The sequence below is a fragment of the Filobasidium floriforme genome, assembly GCF_021052385.1.
Source record: "Filobasidium floriforme strain CBS 6241 chromosome Unknown HD553scaffold_16, whole genome shotgun sequence".
NCBI classification, from domain to species: domain Eukaryota; kingdom Fungi; phylum Basidiomycota; class Tremellomycetes; order Filobasidiales; family Filobasidiaceae; genus Filobasidium; species Filobasidium floriforme.
Window position 1 is genome coordinate 682,090 of NW_025763637.1, and position 17,730 is coordinate 699,819.

The following is a 17,730-nucleotide window of genomic DNA, read 5'->3' on the forward strand; positions in this document are numbered from 1 at the left end:
AGTAACAAGCAGGGGCCTGTAGAGTAGGGAGAAGAGACGATATTCGATTCGACGTTAAAAATCGGTCTACCGGCCCGGCTTAACGGATCGCGCGAGTAATCCGCCGATAAATGGCTCACCTCGGTTTCACAAGTCTGACGAGCCGTTTCAACTTGAGCGTTCGGGAGAGAGTTGGCGGCGTCGAGGCAGTCGTTCTATCGAATGGCCGTTCGGTTCCCCATCAGATCATCTGGTCAGTAAATGTCATATTGAACCGCCCGAATACCGAAACTCGACTCACCCTCTTCTTGTCGCACATATGGTAGTAGGCGTCCATCTTGAAGTTGAAGCGTTGCCCGTTCCACGTGTAAAAGGTCTTGTCGCCCTCAGTGACCTCTGTAAATATTCCTGGTCATCAGCTTACTTCCTTTTGATAGGACGATTTGATGTCGGCTCACCTTGGATCTCGTCACCGGTACCTGCAGCAGGAGGGGAAGCGCTGCCACTGCGTTCACCACCACTCCAATCAGCCTTTTGCCACATGCATTAGAATACGATCGTCAAACACTCACGTAGGTGCGGCAGCCTGGGTAGTACTACTCGCGACCTCGGTTACCGGGTCTGTAGGGATCATTTGAGAAGGCTCGACCACAGAGCCCGAAGCCGAAGCAGTGGCAGAAGCGGTCGGGGCTGGAACGTCAGGTTGCACTTCTCCGGCCGCGGTGGTCGTAGGTACAGGTTCAGGTTGAACGATCTCAGTCGCGGACGGGTCGGCAGTAGCACTCGCTTGGTCGGCAGTTTCAGTGGTGATCGGGATGGGTACAACGGAAGAAGGAGCCCCTTCAGTCTGGGTCGGTTCGGGTTGAGCGGGGTCAGAGCCAGGCCCAGTTTCGATAGGAAGAGCTTGCGAATCGGTAGGCTGTTCCTGATCCTCAGTAGCCGAGTCGGTAGTCGTAGGAACAGCAGGCGCAGCGTCAGTCATGGTAGGAACGGCAGGAGCAGCTTCGGTAGTCTCCTCAGCGGCTGAAGTTGCGGAGGGCTCAGCGAGGGGGTCAGAGGCGGTCTCGGAGGCCGTCACAGAAGCAGAAGCAGCGGGGTCGGTGCCGGTAGCGTTGGTAGGAGCCGGTGCAGCCTCTGAGCCGGTACTAGGAGCTGGTGCAGTCGCGTTCCCAGGAGCAGGTCCAGGAGCCGGACCAGCAGACCCGTCCGGACGAGGATCATTTCCCTTGCTACTTCCTCCAGGGTAAACGGGGACTCCGGGGAGGACGAATGACATCAAGTCGTTGCCGGTGTAAAGGCTAAAGTCCAAGGCCATGTTGTTGGCAGCAGCAGAGTACATCTCCGGGAACTTGCCCATGTACTCGCTGGAAGGTAGCGAGGTCCCGCTCGAGGTCAGTTCGATCTCGGCCGCCCAGGGGTAAAATTGCGCGGGGACCGAGTGCATGGCGATCAGTTCGAACCGTAAGAGGTAGGCTCCACCAGGCAGGTCGGTGGGGAGGGTGATCGTATGCTTGGCTCCGGTCGTGGCGAGGACGTCGGTAGGCCAGATCTTGGCAGTGGCGTCATAGCCAGAGTGGTGGATGGCAAACCAGTCGAGGGTGGTAGCGTCGACTCCGGTGCAGGTGGCTCCACCACAGGACGCCATGTGGTTGAGGATCGGGCCGCTGTGACCTTCGGGCCAGGTTCCCATGTCGAACGTGACGGCTGCGAGGCGGGCGCAAGAAGACATGGGTTGTGAGCCGTGCTTAGGGCTTTAAGATGGTATTCCAGCGAGTTGAGAATCTGAACTTACTATCTCCAGCGTTCATGGGAATCGACTTGACGGGGCTGGTTGCATCGTAAAGAGCGCCTTCGGTTGTACCTCCAGTGGCGATGGCAGCCGAAGAAGGGTCCGTGTATCCGTTGTCCAGGATGTCGTTTTTCCTCTGCAAGCGCGCGCATGTCGGTTCGAATCGATATCAGCCTCGTCTCACCCAGGCCAGTTCAACAGAGATCGCGGCACTCACGCTGTACTTGCCGTCCGGCGCAGCAGCTCCGGCTCCGTTGGCAAAGTTCATGGCGGCATAATGATCTTGGTTGGGGATCCAAGCCGGGTAGGATTTGCCCGCGACGTCGATCTTGGTGAGCGAGCCGTGGGCCGAGGCGAGTGGGATGGTAGCCACCAGGGCGAGGAGCGAGACGAGTTGACGAGCGGACACGGGCATGTTGTAGACGAGCAGAACAAGAGGAAGAGACAAAGTAGGGGTAGCTATCAAAGCTTGGTGTATGTATGATGAGAAAGGATGATGAACCGTAATGTGGCCGGTAAGAAGAAAGAGGGGGACGTCGGCGCAATGTGCTCGCTCTATATACTCAAGTCCAACACGTAGCAGCGACCTTTGTGCTATCAAACTCTAAACTCCTTCGTATCAAAGGACACGACGGAGCGGGCCGGAAAGATCGCGGTCGAGGTCCTTTCGCCTGCCAAGAACCCGTCGTCCGTCGTCGAGACGCGCGATTCTGGCGTTTCAGACGACCGGCATATTGTCGGCAAAGAATCAAAAGGACGCGACGCCGTTCCGGAACGCGGGCGGGTCGATGAAACGCAGACGCGGTGGAACAAACACGATCGTAAGCGAGGGTTGATACGTGTGTCAGACGGCGTGATCGTCAACGTCATCATGGAACGGGTTTGACAACGATCGACGATGGCTCGACCGGGCCCCGACGAACATGCGGTCCCTTTGTTCTCGTCGAGGCAGCGCGAAATGTCGACGTCGTATGAAACGGCAAGTTGCGTCGCTGTTGATCTGCGTTCTGCCAGATCTGCGACGATGACTACAATCAGTCGTGTCGCGAGAGCCAGAAGACGGTACCCAGCGGCAAGCAGCGATTATCGCCCGGCGCGTCAAACTGCTATTATCGACCTCCCACGGCAAAAAGACTGTGACCCCAGCCCGGATTGAACGGACGACCGCACGATAACACCACACTGGATTGGAATCGTATATTCTACCACTGAACTATGGGGCCTTCAATGTTTCCGCCTCACTCGGCTCAAAAACACATCTCTCCAACCATTTCCTACACCTCGAACGGTAATTCCTACCCGGACGGACCTGCGGCCCGCCCGGGCGCTCCCTGACTTTACCCTGCTCTGTGTTCTGCCTACATTTACGTTGATCATAGTGTCATTAACGATACATGTAGATCAGCGAGGCCGACGTCCATTGCACGGACGTTGCTAGGGTCACGACGGGGTTTGCCACTCCGTCGCGAGATAAAGCCAGCCGAGTCTCCAATCTGAGAGAGGATCCGTCCTGCAGTCTCCCACAATATCTCCGATCGAGCATGAAGCAGGGTCTACACGCTGTACATGTTTCGAGCCATCCGAGGCACATTGCCTGACGAGCCATCACTCGGACCGAGATCGTGAAACGAATGTCGTGGCAGCGGTATATCCAACATTTGTAGAACATATCGAGCCACATGTGCCGGTTTATTGTGCGCCGATGCGCTACCGTGAATACAGCCATCCTTGAGTTGTTATATGGGCTGGATAATCGAGGTCGAGTTTTCCGGTACTTTCTCACGCCCACGTAAACCTATAAACAGGCAGCGCGAAACGTTCTTACGATCAGTCGATGTTCATTCGTGAAACACTTGCTAAAGTAGAGAGACGAGAACTCACTCTTGTCCACCTTCCCACTGCACCTCGTCCCCGTGTCCAGCCCCGTACCAAGCGATCGCCCCCAGGTGTTCTTTCCTCTTGACCAGCTTCATCGTCGGTTCGCTCTCCTTCCACAGCTTTTGGATTCGCTCAGGCAAGGCCCAAAGTGTAACCTCGTCACAACCCATGTTCTTGGCTTGGCTCAGGATGATCGCCTTCAACCTGACAAGATCGTCCCCGAGCTTGGCTTCCTCTTCCCCCAAGGAAAGGACACCGATACTGGTAACCCTCAACGTGGCCTTCGTACCATCGTCGTTGAGATCGACGAGCCAGACGGCCCATATCCCACGCTCCTGGTCGACGAACCCGAACGTCTCCGTCTCTGGCTTGGGGACAGCAGACTTTGATTTCGATGACGACGACCTGTTCTGGACCCCGCGGACGAGGTAATAGTTGATCAAGCCTGGAGAGTTGGCGGAATCGAGGATGAACTTTGTTTTCCTGGTCCTCGATACCGAATCTTTGTGGTCCAGGTTGCCTGCAGCTTGCTTTAAGAGCTTGGTCTCGTACGACTCGACCAGCGCGGGCGGTACCAACTCAGCATTCCACTCCCGTAGAAATCGCACCCCGCTCAGATCCAGGTCGACTGCTGCCGCTCGTTCTTGTCGATCCTCGATCTTGATATCCCAGACCAACTCTTCATCCAGCCTCGTCACCCACCCATCCCTATCCCCGATCTTGCAGGATCGATAAAAGTCCTCCCCGACGTCTGACCATAGTATCGAATAGAACGCGTCGTTCCTCATCGTACGAATGCTAGGCGGGGGACCTAGAGTCTCGATGGGCCATGAGGGAAGATGGTCGTGCGGGCCGAGGATGTAGTGCATGGTGGACATGAGTTGCCGGGCGTAGCCCTTGCCTGACGGCACCCGCGAGTCGGATCAGCGAAAAAGACAACGGGTGACGTAACGATAAGGGAAAGACTCACGACGATGTTCAGGCGCGGTGATGACCCCCGTCACGCAGTAAGAGGTCACGTCCTGCATCTGACCCGATTCGGCATCGTAACAACGAGCTTGTCTCCGTAGCCTGCGGTTTGGAGCCTTAGCCAACTTCGTCACCTGGCTAAAGACGAACTGGCCAAAGTGCAGACTAGACTCACGTCCTGGATGCTGCCAGGATGTTGGTCGTCTGCAGATCTGATCGAGGTACTAAAGCCCTGATCCACAGACCCGTTCGACAAAGTCAGCCTACAGTCTGTACAAGTACAATCACCTCAGGTCTCGGTCAGAGCGACTCGTCTCGCGACTAACCATATCAGAGCCCGATCATCTTGAGTGTGCCTCCCTTCAGCCTCTTGCCAATCCTGGTTCTCGTGAAAACTTTCTTCGGACATGCCTCCTGGCTTCATCCAGTACTCCCAGGCGTTGCGTCTCCATGCCCGTTTTTGCGCTGGGGAAGCGAGTACTACGGTGAGGTCGGCCGACATGGTATAGCACTCGATCGGCAGATTTGCAGGATTGCAGAAAGGCGAGCAAGAGCAGGTTACCCCTTCTTCTGAGTATTCAACTGGCCCGCTTGTATCAACATGTTTCCGAGTCAAGTCGAGGAAGAAGTGTCACTTTGAGTGACTCGACGAAATATCCTAATGGTACGGTTCGGCTCTTCCCTGTCGGACTTGACCGAAATTGCATCCGGTCCGATCGAGCCGACACAGCGGGGCAAGGGGGACCGGTAAAAGGCAGTTATGCGCGCGTGTAACTGCCCAATCCTAACTGCCTCTTAGCGTACCCCAAGCAGGCCCTCAATTAACGGGCGCGTCACAGCTCGCTAGCGCCCGACGCGCTTTTACGTCTCTTGACGCGACGCGCTTATCGCGTTCTAGCACCTACACCCTCGCGTCTCGAGAAGCATGTAATAAACTTACTACTAACTACTACTACGATAGGGACTTTTCACCCAGACACATCTAGACATCTCTCCACGCTTTGACGACCCCCTAACGACTCTCTTACGACTCACCAACGGCCCGGAAAGACGCCAGTTAACGCACCACCCCTAGAACCGTCAAAACCCGTCATCGAGAAGCCAAGAAGCTCAACTGGTAAAAACACGGTCCGAACGGACAATGTCCGGTTCGGGGGAGCAGTCGGAGCGGGGTTCTGTAAGTACTCCTTATCTCCCCATGAACTGCCCCGTTAACTCACTGATGTCAGGGATGGGCACACAAGGACCGGGAGGGGAACAGCGTCGAAGCCTACGCTCCCCGTAAGTTTTACCAGTCTTGTATCCGGCCTCTATCAGGGTGATCGATAGCTAGTTAGCTGATTGTTATCTATTTGCTCTCGTCAGTCAAAAAGAACAAGGGGAAGCAGAGGGAGCAGGCTGTTGGTAAGCTTCTCAACCGCGTCAAGTGCTTCTCAACTGTCAATTAACTGACCGGTATCCCCCGTGTTTGTGGGGAGTGCTTATGTAGACCTGGTGGCCGACGGTATTGATCCTACTCTCGACGACGATGACTTGAGCGATTTGTCGAGCGATGATGAAGATGGTGAGCCAGCCACGCTTATGTCACTTCAACCTGCCTCTAACCGAGCTATAACTGACGAGTTGTGGCGCTCCTTGTTCCGACTTAGAGGTCGCACGCCAACGCCCGGCCGCCCAAACAAGTCGGAGTCCCGAGCTCGAAACTCTCGAGCAGGTAAGTCCTTACTTTCACCTCCACAAAGGCCTACTTACCTGACCGTTAACTGCCCGATATAGATTGCTGCTAGAGAGCTTGCCGAGACGAAGGCAGCGGAGGACAGGGAAGCTTTGCGAGCGATTCAAAGAGAGGTGAGTATCGACTATGAGTGTTGCTATGCGTCTCCTAACCCTCCCTTAACTATCTGGTTATGTATTCTTTCAGAACCTCAAACGCAAGGCGACCTTTACCGACCTTCGTGCTGCGACCTACAAAGTCGTACGTAGTCAGCGCCATAACTCCGTATAAACGTGTCACTAAGTAGAGATTTACTGGGCTGTTTCGCGACGTTTGCTAGAACCGAACCGAGACCGTAAGTTAAACCCCCTCTAATCTGGACACTTACACGACAGTTAATCGCCATTTATTCCCTCACAGGACCTTGGGCCTATGAGGGAACCCGGACGTCTAGTCACCAATCATCAAGTGAAAGACGCAGTCAAGGTGCTACCCAGCCGGTTAGCCGCCCGTTATCACGCTGTTCTCGAGAAGCGAAAGGCCTTGCCTCCCGTCGGCCAGAATCCGACGATCAAGAGCCTTGTTCCGGTGATCCATACGCAAACGGCTTTACTGGACGAAATCGTGGCTCTGACAGGGGAGATAGCGAGCAGTTATCAGTGGGTTAGGGCGATGCATATGGTCCAGGATCATCTACGAGCCCAGCTCACAGTCGAGGACGAAAAGCTCGACGAAAGGATCAAGGCTCTCGAAGCCGACGCTGGCGGCTATCCAGCACACCCAGCACCCGCGGCTGCTCCCGCTCCTGCCCAACCGGCCCAAAACACCCCGGTAACCGGCATCACTATGGCCGATTTGAAGACCGCTATCAAGAACGATGAAGGTCTTCGAAAGGTTCTCCGTGGTGTCCTTGTCGGTATGCCCCCGAGCGATGTTCCTCAGGCCTCCGTAGCGGGCCCATCGGGGACCTCTAACCAGGCCGCTACAAGCGCGACATCGCCCACCGGGAAGAGGTCGAGACCCCCGCGAGCGACACACCGAGACGTGCGTTGCAATCACACATTGAGACTGTCACTTAACTGATGTTTAACTGCCCCCTTCCTCCCCCGTCATCAGGCCGGTGTCCATTACGCCGTCAAGAAGCTTATCGGCATGCAGTGTCACTGGGGCAGGCACCTCCGTGACAACCACGACGACGAAGGATATCTGGTCGAGAACGACTGGCCACTCCCCATGGAAGACGGCAGTTTGAAGGCCGATATCGAACTCGCCAACGGTGATGTCGAGGTTTCGGCGTGGCGTCCGGATTGGAAGGCGGTCAAGGTTGGGTCGGCGAAGTAAGTTCCTGTTATCGGCCTTTCAAGTACCTAATAACTATCCAGTAACTGACCGGTTATACGGCATTTAGATGGGCTCCATTCATCGAAGAATGTCTCGCCACCGTCAAGGATGGATGGAGGCCATTGAAGATGGGCGCAATCGACGACGACGACGCGATACGGGCCGCTATCTGCCAGTATTGTGCCACACGAGTGGGCAAACAACCGGCGATTGCGGAGAACGGAGGCAAGCCGTTCGCTGTGTGGCAGCGCCGACGATTTGGGATGGTAGGTCTTTTTTCAGGGCAAAAACAGCGTGGTTATCGAGCAGTTATATGGCAGTTGACTGACTTACCCTTGGTCTGGGTACTTACAGCTTGCCGATCGACGACTGGAGCACTTTGCAAACAGTCCGGCGAACAAGACCGTCAAATCGTCGATTTACACCCTGTTAACCGGGGTGTTATTTGTCCCCTCGCTGCACTGTGCCGACCCTCCCGATACTCGTCGATACCCGGTCCTTCCCCAAACTGGCCCAGATGAGCCCGATATCGAGACCGATGGATGGAAGGTATGGAGGCGTTACTGCTTCGACGGTAACAAGGAGGCTGCCAACAAGTGCGACGAGCTCTGCTACCCGTACTGGTTGTCTGACGAGGTGAGTGCTACGTGATGTCGTAACTCCCTAATCACTGTCAACTAACCCCGCTGTTTGATGTCCGTTTATGGCCACTTAGTATATCGGAGTCGGGGCCTTCCTCGATGCTATCCACTTGGAGAAGTATCGATCCCAAAACTCGTCGAAGCCCCGTTGGGTGGGACCTAGACGGTATTGGCCGGTAAAGAAGCCGGTTACCGACGACTTAAGGGCCAGTTTGAAGGACGACACGACGAAGCCCGACCCCGACGGCAAGGGCTGGATCATCTACCGGTCGATGGTCAACGACGAAGCGGCCCAAGATTGGGAGGCTAACGACCCACTTTTGTGGGCGTTAGTTTACCCCGATCCTCCTATCCCCGTCGAGCACCAAGGGCGCCCGTCGATTGAGACCTTGTCTCAAGCGCAGCACCGCGGTGTGTGGGAGTTATCGAGGACGTTAGTGGCCTGTCAAAAGCCCGACTTGACCGACGAGCAACTCCTCGACCTCGCCAAGACCTACGCCGCCATCGATCAGACCGAGCTCATCGCTGCCGGTGCCGCCAACATCGAGGAGGATCTCGAGGACGAGGAGATCGAGGACTAAACGGGGCCATAACTGGCTAGATTCAAGACGGTTACTAGACCGTCAACGTCAACATGTCTCTCGGGGGACTTTCTACGGCTTTGGACTTACGAAAAAAAGAAGAAAAAAAAGGAAAAAAACGAGGTATATGTATATTAGCAGGTGGGTTATGAGTCGGACATCCGACAGTTACGATAGGCCGAGGTTGCAATTCCGGTCGACGACTTTTTACGAGCAGGGAAACGAGATCGAGTTAATGTCTTTAGATGTCGTATATCTGGGCGGTTACGAGGGTGTTATAGGCCCTCCTTTTTTACTATACCATATAATGTCGGTCCCTGCCTACACACGAGTACATGCTTGGACGGCCCAGATAAGGTGATTTGGGGGATTATTGCGGCCTCCTAACTCCCATGTAGCTGGCCTGACTTCGAGCAGTGTCACGGGCTTCAGCGTGCTCATGATGAAAGGTTCGAGAGGAATTACTTCAGATGGCGCCTTGAAGGTTCTAGCTTCGTAGAGTCGAACATCCACGGCTGGGCTGGTGGCTTGAAAACGGTCGATTAACTGCCTCGTTACATGCTAGTAATAGGTCGCACTCACTGCTGGTAATAAGCCGGAAGCACAGACGGTACACGATGGTCACCAAGAGGTACAGCTCGACGACCCATGCAGACCAGTTTCGTGCTTGTATCGCCCTCGTAACTGACCAGTTGTACGTCATACACAGCTGTCAAAAGCCAGAGACCTCCCCCTGGAGTGGTGTTTGCGTTATGAGTCGTAAACGCCTTCCGAAAACAGAACAATGTGTCCTTGTAAGCGGCCAAGTTAGCGGTCCGATATGAGCCAATTGCACTCGGCCATGATTTGAAAGTCTTGTTTTGGTTGGCTATGCCCCTGTATCTAACTGCCACAGTTCGGAGCGTTATCTGGCGAGGGGAAGGGGGATTAGGGAGCTGTTCTCCTTCAAGATAGTAGTCATGAGAGGGGTCCATCTCGCTAAGCCTTGTCCTGATAGCCAACAGGCTGTGCTTAGGTGCTTCGACGAGTTCCCCATTGAACGGTGTTAACCGCTCGCTATCGGGTGCTGAACGGGCCAGTTGCAGACAGGTTTCAAGCTCCTTAATATCCCTGTTCATCTCGTCGAGTAATCTATTGGCAGCAGCGCCCGAAGACTGATCACTCTCCATAAAAGCCTGGTACTTATCAGCCAGTTGCTGCACAGTTATCCGTTCTGCGTCGGTCGTGGCATCACACAGAAGCTGCGCCTGCAGGAGGGACGACATGGCGGCCTTGTAACGTCCCTGTAACAGGGTGGTTTCGACCTGCTTGCCGTTGGTATTGATGGCCTTGAGAAGTTTGCCCAGGCGTTCGGCTGCAAAGACCCATAGCGAGTAGCTAGGGCCATGTAGCAATATATCGTGCACTAAGTGGCTCAATTGATGCCAGTTACGGGTCCGTTGTATGCCCGGGTGCAGCTTGAAAACCAGATCCTGCCAGCGACGGATAACCTCGGCCAGATATTCCACCTCTGACTGGCTTATAACAGGCCTTAATGCGAGTATATTCACCTCCGATAGCAAGAGAGAACACTCGAGCTCGTCATCAGAGAGTAGAGGGTTGTGCTGAAGGCTGGTACTGCCTAACCGTTCGTTGTGACGCCAAATAACAGGCCAGATAAGAGGCACATAAACCTCCGTAAAGGTCCTCCATTGAGCCGACGTCTTGGTGCCCCCCTTCACATCAAGGAAATCCGTTCCGATGCGATGATAGATCCCGCTTGGTAATAACACCTGGAGTGATTGACTTCGGTCAGTTAACTGTGGGCAAACAGCCAGCATCTGCAACACTTACATGGCCAATAGCTTCACCGATCATGACGAGATTTGCGGGAGTCAGGATGCCTCTTTTTGCCAAGGCTCGTGATCCAGTGCTAATACCTACTCGAACTCTTGGCTGATGGATAACTGGGCGATTATCGGGCCGTGTCCGGGCCGTTGAGCTCAATGCGATGGCCGCTGATGGGGAGTCTCGCATCGCCCTTTCCAGGGTCATCTCTTCGATGCTACCCTCTGTGGGCCCCGTTACCGGCTCGTTAACAGGCCGACACGCAGGTGGAAGTTCATCTTCAGTGTCGGTATTGGATCTCGACGATGCGTCGGACTCTTCTAGAGGCTCATTAACCGCCAAGTACTGGCCCAGTTGTAGGCATTTTCGAAAGTAGGTTTTGTTGTTGCCCTGAAGGAGATTGTGCATGGGATCGAAGACAGTATTCTGGAATTTGTCGAAATAAGGAAGGAACATACAGGCCGTTAAGTGCCCTGTAGCGTCGGCGTAAGGGGCGTGTTCGAGGGCGGTTTTCATCATACTGTTGGTGAACTTTGCGGGCCGATATAGGGGTGGTTTATGTCCTCTTCCACGTCTAGGAGCCAAAGCCCAAGCTTCACGTTCGTACTCGTTGCGCTCCACCAAGAGGTCCTGCTCTCTATTGTGCTCATGACGGGCCTGTAACACAGCGGTTATCCCCGCGTCGGCCTTCCTCAACACACCCAGATTGTGCTCGTGCGAGTTCCGAAATGGAAAGACTAGAAAAGTAGGTGTTCGATTGAGGGCCATTTTACGGCCTTGTAACTGGCTACACTTACCATGGGTATCTGCCTGTTGCTGGTGTGTCGCTTCACATCGAGTACAGATATCCTTGAGCGATGTTTGCGAGCCAGCCCCTATTGCGGCAATTGCCGCTGGTCTATCAGCGCAGATAGCAGCCAGTACCAGGCGGCATAGACGGCCGTTAGGAAAATCTGGAGTCTTGATGGACACCGGTCCTTCCCAAGCTTGACGCAATTCTAGCATGGTAGGTATCAAGAATTTCCAGAGATTGACATGACGGGGCTCTCTCGGGCCTGTACAGGGGTAGTAAAAGGGCAGTTAAGCAGCTGAAGTGAGACCGACTTCTTCGAACCAGGAATCAACGCACCGGGAGTCAGGCCACAGCACATGATCAGGTTCTGAACCCCCCTCAAACCCTGTGGTAAGTTGACCGCTTGGAGGGAGATATGACCCACAGAGTAGCCAGTCGTAGACATCGAAGATCGACAATTGACCCAATCGACGTAAAGGTTCATGTAAATAACTGGCGGTTCACCGTCTTTTGGGGGGTCACTTATGAGACGGTTACCGTCTGGGCCCAAGATCTGATCTAGCGCTGAACCGCTCCACTGGTCCCGGTAGATCTTCTGGCCAGGGTGTTGTGAAGCATCCCAACGGGCCGCTAACTGCCGTCTTTCTTGCCAGTTGAACATCAGTTCCTCGATTCCTGGATGCGCAAGGACACGCTCGAGCTCAGATTTGAGGGGAATTCGAGCGAAGTCACGCCACCAGGTTTTCGCTTGCGATCGGTCCATCAGGTGCCCACATTCTGGGCAGATATCTGGCAGATTTCGGGGGAGCTTTGGAGAGTGGATTGATGATAGAGAGACTGGGGAGTTGATGTGGTACAATACGGCTTGACAGTCCATGTTCGGGCAGACAGGGTGGGTGATAGAGGGCACATTTGCGCCCATTAGAGATCGGACCGTCCTAAGAGTTTTGGCTGGATTTTCACTCAGAGGGGATGGGTTGACACCTCCGGCCGCTAAGTGGGTCGTAATTACCAAGATAACGAGCGTATTGAGGGTGTATTCCACTGCTCGCCGCACAACCCCAGAGGCTGCTAGTAACAAGGTGTGGGCGTAGATCAACTTCTCCATGAAGGTTGTAGTAGGTCGATCGGCCTCGCAACTGGCCTCTAGGGGTGCAGTTGCACCGCTGATCCATGGCCTATCAATCGCTGGAGGAACGTCCCTCGGCCATAACGGGCGGAAGTCGTGAAGCTCAGATGCATAGCTGGAACAAGGTATGTCCATCGGTCCCCTATCTGCCCGACTCTCCGGCCGATACGGGGGAGATGCAAGTGATGGAGCTGGAGATGGCTGCCTGTTAACCGGAGTGTTTGGTGGGTCGCAATCGGGGGTTAGAGGATTCATAGGGTTTTCCGGGTAGTCGACCTCGTAGTTGGCATCTGCATTCACAAGGTGACCTGACGGCAATGAGGGAGGGGGAAGATTGGGTTGTAACGGCGAGATAACGGGGGTGGTGTGGGCCGGCTGTAAGGGCGAGTCTGGCGGCCCCCCAGAGCCAATGGAAAGGCTCCCCCGGACGAGGTTGTTATGGACCTCTAAACTGGCCGCTAAGCGGCGGATATGTGTCACATATGTTTTGCCGGAGATGCGACGTCCTGAAGGCCCACAACCTTGGCATCGGCAAATACCAACCGTCGATTTGGGCTAGTAATGGGGATGTTAAATGATGGTTAATAGCCTGGTGAATGCACTTAAACTGACCACCCGTTTCGCAAGCTGGTCAGGAGTGCAACCAGCAGGAGGATAATCGGTAAGAAATTCGGATTCCATAATCGCAAGATAATCGATGATAAACACAGTAGTTAAAGAGGGGTTACAACATGGATTTGGGGGACGTGGCCGTTGAAGGACTTGTTGACAATGACGCGTCGAAGAGTTTGGACTTAGAGAAAAAAAAAACGATTTGAGGGTGTCAAAGGACTTAGCGAAAAAAAAGGGGACTAAATAGGGCCCATAAAAGGCAGTTAGGTCAAAATCGTAACGGACCTCCTGTAACTGGCCTCTAACCGGCGCGCGTGTTTTGTAACCGGCCCCCCTTGCCCCGCTGTGCGATCGACGTCTCGATGTTGACGACATGGATGAAGCCAGACTAGAAGACCTCCTCCCCTCTTGCAATCAACGTGAGCGACGGAGCAATCGCAAGTTATATCTCATTAGTTGTGCAAGTCGGTCATCAAGTCAAATTCAGACTGCCCGAGGAGTCGGTCGAAGCGAGGCCTGATTTTACGTACTGTTAATCGTCGAATTGGACCTGAAAGATCGTATGGCCGCATCGATCAATTTCCTGAGTCATAATCAGTCATAATTCATAATTCATGGGATCATAAGACGATACACTTTCCAGGAACGCTCGATACCCATCGAAAGGTGCGATGCGGCGTGGATAGTTCGAGGTTCGCCGCGAACGGGCAGAGTAGATAGAGGAGTTTGCGGTAAGATCGGATTATACAAAGAACGGTATTAAGTAGGTTGGTGGTTGGCGGCTTGGCGGTTTGTTGCGGTTTGCTGAGCGCGGAGATGCAGAGGTGTCCTTAGTGTCACAAAGGATTGAAGAAAAGTTGGGGAACTGGCGTGGTTGATAGCGTTGTCCGGCAAGGCGAAGAGTAACAGGTGGATATCGGAATCCGACGAGTCCGAGCTATTTCGTAGGAGACCTTCTGTGATCAGCTCGATCGGTCTCATCAGATGGATCGCCCTCGAACAAAAACCCAACTCACGACCGTTCCCATCCTCATCATCTTCGTCCTCATTCATCATCCCTACAACCCAACCCATCCTCTCCAACCCCGTCCCCTCTTCCTCCCCCCATCGCTCACCCCATCCTCGTTGACCGCAACACCAAACTCGTCCTTGACCCTGTCTACCAACGATTCCATCCCGCTCTCCACATCCATCAATCCTTCTTTTACGGTCCGTCGAGCTTTGTCTGCTTTGTCTGCGAGCGGGGCGGAGGTTGAGGTGGGTTGTAGTTGTGTTGGTGTTGATATCGAAGCTGAAGCGTTCGACGTCTCCATCCCCGTCCCCGTGCTCGTGCTCGTCATGGCATCCGTTGCACCCTTCCCATCCTCAGCCCCAGCAGCACCATCACCAGCACCAACGGCAGGCCCAGAAGTAGACGTGGTGGAGGGCCCCACAGCAACCTTCTGAACATGCTTGATCACCCTCCCCAGAGAATCCCCCCAACTAGCAGCCTGTCTCCTCTGGATCGTCTGTAAATGAGCGAGTTCGGATTCGAGGTGGGTGATCCGGATCTGGGCGTCGTGTAAAGAGCGAGAGTGGGAGAGGTGGGTTTGGATGAGTTGGAGGGCCTGTCAGGTCGGGAGGGTTGAGCAAAGAGGGAAGAAGAAAAATGAAGGTCAGGCCAGTTGAGAGAGGGAAGAGGAGCTGGGAAGGGAAGCTTACGAAGAAGATGGCGGTACCGATTCCGATGACCGGCATCATCGCTGTCAACATACAAATCGTCGAGATCGTATTAGCAGGATATACCAAGTGAGTGCTGTCCGGACGCCTTCGCTTACCTGGTACGATCTATCCAATGAGACGAAGTCCCCACAAGACACCATAAGACAAGATGCGAGAGAATGACAACCCATCAGTCCCCCTTCACCTAAATACCTCTCCATCGATTGACTAAGAAATCGGAATCGCAGACTCACCTCGCGGTACCAAACAATATGTTTACTCGGAGCCTTCTTCCCCGCAGCCGCACCTGCACTCACACCGGCCGTACCCAACCCCGATCCAGATCCTAGGGTCGAAGTCCCTGCAGCGGAGCCTCCCACACCTCCAGCTCCAGCAGATCCAGCCCCAACACCCCCAGAAATCGGACCGGCAACCCCATTAGGTTTCGGTTTAGAGTTTCCAGGAGTGTAAGGTCGGGAGGTATGTTTGGTTATCCCTATCCGTGAACGGAGGGGAGAGGTGGGAGGGGTGATATTATTCGGATTCGGACGACCGGAAAGGGAAAAGTTTGCTCGGAGGGTGGTTGTCTTTAGGGACATGGTTTTATGTGTCGGGTTCTTTGAGGTGGTATAGTATAGTGTTGTGTTGTGTTGTGTTGTAGTCGAGTCAAGAAACACGAAGGAGGGGAGAGGAGTAGCGTGGTCGTAAGTCCTTCAAGTGGATAGCTGTTCGTCACGTCGGCTGAAGTCGAGAGTGAAGGACGTCGATGGCGTCAGCACCAATTAAGTAGAGGTTAAAAAGCGTTGGAGCCCGACTTGGTTCTGATCGTATTTCGTCACTCGATCGACAGACTTACGTGTGACTGCGAACCGAACCTGAAGAGATGGTCGTTGTGTGCTAGCCTGAGTACTCTAAATGCCTATCATATTCAAGGTCGAATGGCATTCGAATCTGGACAATAGGTCGAGGTCGAGGTCATCGGAGGAAGGGGAGACACTCACGTTTTGAGCTGAGACTAGTCGCGAGTATGTGACGACCCAGGGCGTCAGTGGCTGCACTTGCGCTCATCATCAGCGCCTCCCTCACAATCTCACTTTCTCCTTCGAAACTCTACTGGCGTCATCTCCTACTTCGCTACAGAGTAGTATGTCGCTTCGTTCCCTTCTCTTTTCGGGCGCTTCCACCTCTCCAGGACGCTGTTCGTCACCGGGTTCGCTGAGAACAATCAATATCGTCGCCAGCATGGTTATCGCCACCAACAGCTTTCCCGTCAGCATTGCATTAGCGTCTTTGGCCAAAAATTCGTTCTTCTTCTGAGTCGGGACAGGTGGCGCTCTCGTCGCTGCCAGGATCCCTACTATATTTAAAGTAGTCGTAAACCTTGGATTGTCTCTCCTCCCCATTATCTTACACGTAGCCAAGCCGATCTCATCATCGCTGCTGATCGTAAAAACAACGTCACCATTATCATCGCCCACGATCTTGCTGTCATTGCGCTGTCGTTAATCGTCTGATCCGCTTATGCTGATAAGCGGGATAACTGCAGCTGTCCGGCCGGTCATGGCTGTAATATTGTACCTGTCGAACTACGGACATGGACTACCCATCTCGCACTATCATAGAAAGTCAAACCCTACGAGTACAGTATACAGTATCGCTTTGATCCCTTCGATTGAGCTTAATGTAACATCATCGTGTAAAACGAACAAAACGAATCATTACGGCAGGTCGACCTTCGAGCTTCGAAACGTTCAATTTGTCATCCCACTCGACTTTCTGCCCATGTCGTTCCAATTCCCTTTTTGGGGGGGGGGAGGGGAGGGGGGGGGGTTGACATCCTTCCTTGCACTTCTTGCGCTTCATAAAAGCAGCTCTCACAGGCGTCGCCTGGCTCGATGCCAGTGTACTAGTATAGTAGCCTTGCTTGGCGCCAGTAAGTCTTGCTCGGTACCGTCTCGCTCACTCAGTCCTAGATCAATAAAAATGAATGGAGGGATCATCAGTCGATAAGCTATGTACGTAATACTTCGGGATGAGGTCGTCGGCATCCATTTGAATCTGAGTGGCAGTACAGAATAGTATAGTATTAGTACGCTTCTTGGTCTTGTCTCCGTGGTTCTTCCCGATTTACTGAGTGCAGGCGCAGGGGGCGATTTCTTCTACCGCTCGTTATTTTTGGTTGGTAGTTCGAGGTGTAGTAGCCGGTATTGCGTCTTGTGCTGTTGAGATGGCGCTGGCAATAGTATCTGGATACAGAGATCGTGTTTGATAGCCAAGTGGCAAGTCCTACGTCCAAGACCGAACCCAAGCCAAGCGTCCGAGTCCTGGTATGCTGGCGGCACCTCACAAAGAGCTTGCCCAGGTCAATGCGAGGCAGGAAGGAGAGGCACAAGGAGCTCATCGTTGAGTTCAGTGGCGATGAATGAGAAGAGAATTGGTGATCGAACATGGATGATGTCGGTTGCTGATCCGGAGCAGGTTCCTGGATGTGCTTCTGGTTCTGGTGGGCGATAGGCTTGCCAGTCTCCTCATCGCCCTTTAGCTGATGTAAAGTTGTGGATACCTTGTCCAAGGAGACAAGCAGGACTTGTGGACAAAGTATCAGACTGGCGGGAATCGACAAGGGGGAAGATTTGAACATTGGCATGAAATTCTTCTCAATACCGCTGCGATTGTAAATGAAAATACGGATGGAGGGAACACCAACAGAGGAGATGGGTCTGGTACCCGCAACGGGTGAAGGGGATAGGGAAGGGCAAAACGCCAGTGCGCCTAT

At 53.8% G+C, this 17,730-nt stretch overlaps 5 protein-coding genes and 1 non-coding gene across 6 annotated transcripts; 1 reads left to right on the forward strand and 5 right to left on the reverse strand.

The window, feature by feature from the left end:
* Nucleotides 1-1,108: 1,108 nt before the first annotated feature.
* Nucleotides 1,109-1,681, reverse strand: HD553DRAFT_259854 (glycosyl hydrolase family 61-domain-containing protein; the record flags this gene model as incomplete). Its single annotated transcript, XM_046177397.1, has 1 exon — nucleotides 1,109-1,681. A coding segment is annotated over one exon (573 nt), but the record flags the coding sequence as incomplete, so codon positions are not given.
* A 73-nt stretch (nucleotides 1,682-1,754) lies between these two features.
* On the reverse strand, nucleotides 1,755-2,211 carry HD553DRAFT_314704 (uncharacterized protein). The gene has a single exon (XM_046180384.1). It carries the CDS (start codon nucleotides 2,181-2,183, stop codon nucleotides 1,938-1,940), a length of 246 nt encoding a protein of 81 aa, XP_046035269.1. The 5' UTR covers nucleotides 2,184-2,211; the 3' UTR covers nucleotides 1,755-1,937.
* A 694-nt stretch (nucleotides 2,212-2,905) lies between these two features.
* Nucleotides 2,906-2,991, reverse strand: HD553DRAFT_t75. Its single transcript has one exon. It is a non-coding gene; the product is annotated as a tRNA-Trp (tRNA).
* Nucleotides 2,992-3,120: 129 nt separating this feature from the next.
* Nucleotides 3,121-5,371, reverse strand: HD553DRAFT_314705 (uncharacterized protein). Its single transcript, XM_046180385.1, has 5 exons — nucleotides 4,942-5,371; nucleotides 4,791-4,847; nucleotides 4,617-4,717; nucleotides 3,650-4,547; nucleotides 3,121-3,563 (listed from the first exon to the last, which is right to left on the reverse strand). The coding sequence occupies exons 1-5, from the start codon at nucleotides 5,115-5,117 to the stop codon at nucleotides 3,548-3,550; spliced, it is 1,248 nt and encodes a 415-aa protein (XP_046035270.1). The 5' UTR covers nucleotides 5,118-5,371; the 3' UTR covers nucleotides 3,121-3,547.
* Nucleotides 5,372-5,756: 385 nt separating this feature from the next.
* Nucleotides 5,757-8,892, forward strand: HD553DRAFT_343759 (uncharacterized protein; the record flags this gene model as incomplete). The annotated part of the gene is made up of 13 exons (XM_046182906.1): nucleotides 5,757-5,792; nucleotides 5,845-5,896; nucleotides 5,981-6,019; nucleotides 6,105-6,179; nucleotides 6,265-6,329; nucleotides 6,392-6,463; nucleotides 6,537-6,590; nucleotides 6,670-6,684; nucleotides 6,750-7,373; nucleotides 7,446-7,666; nucleotides 7,738-7,936; nucleotides 8,025-8,306; nucleotides 8,386-8,892. The coding sequence occupies 13 exons, from the start codon at nucleotides 5,757-5,759 to the stop codon at nucleotides 8,890-8,892; spliced, it is 2,241 nt and encodes a 746-aa protein (XP_046035271.1).
* Nucleotides 8,893-13,841: 4,949 nt separating this feature from the next.
* On the reverse strand, nucleotides 13,842-15,833 carry HD553DRAFT_314707 (uncharacterized protein). The gene is made up of 5 exons (XM_046180386.1): nucleotides 15,209-15,833; nucleotides 15,071-15,080; nucleotides 14,955-14,995; nucleotides 14,270-14,860; nucleotides 13,842-14,190 (listed from the first exon to the last, which is right to left on the reverse strand). Exons 1-4 carry the CDS (start codon nucleotides 15,551-15,553, stop codon nucleotides 14,312-14,314), a joined length of 945 nt encoding a protein of 314 aa, XP_046035272.1. The 5' UTR covers nucleotides 15,554-15,833; the 3' UTR covers nucleotides 13,842-14,190; nucleotides 14,270-14,311.
* Nucleotides 15,834-17,730: the final 1,897 nt, after the last annotated feature.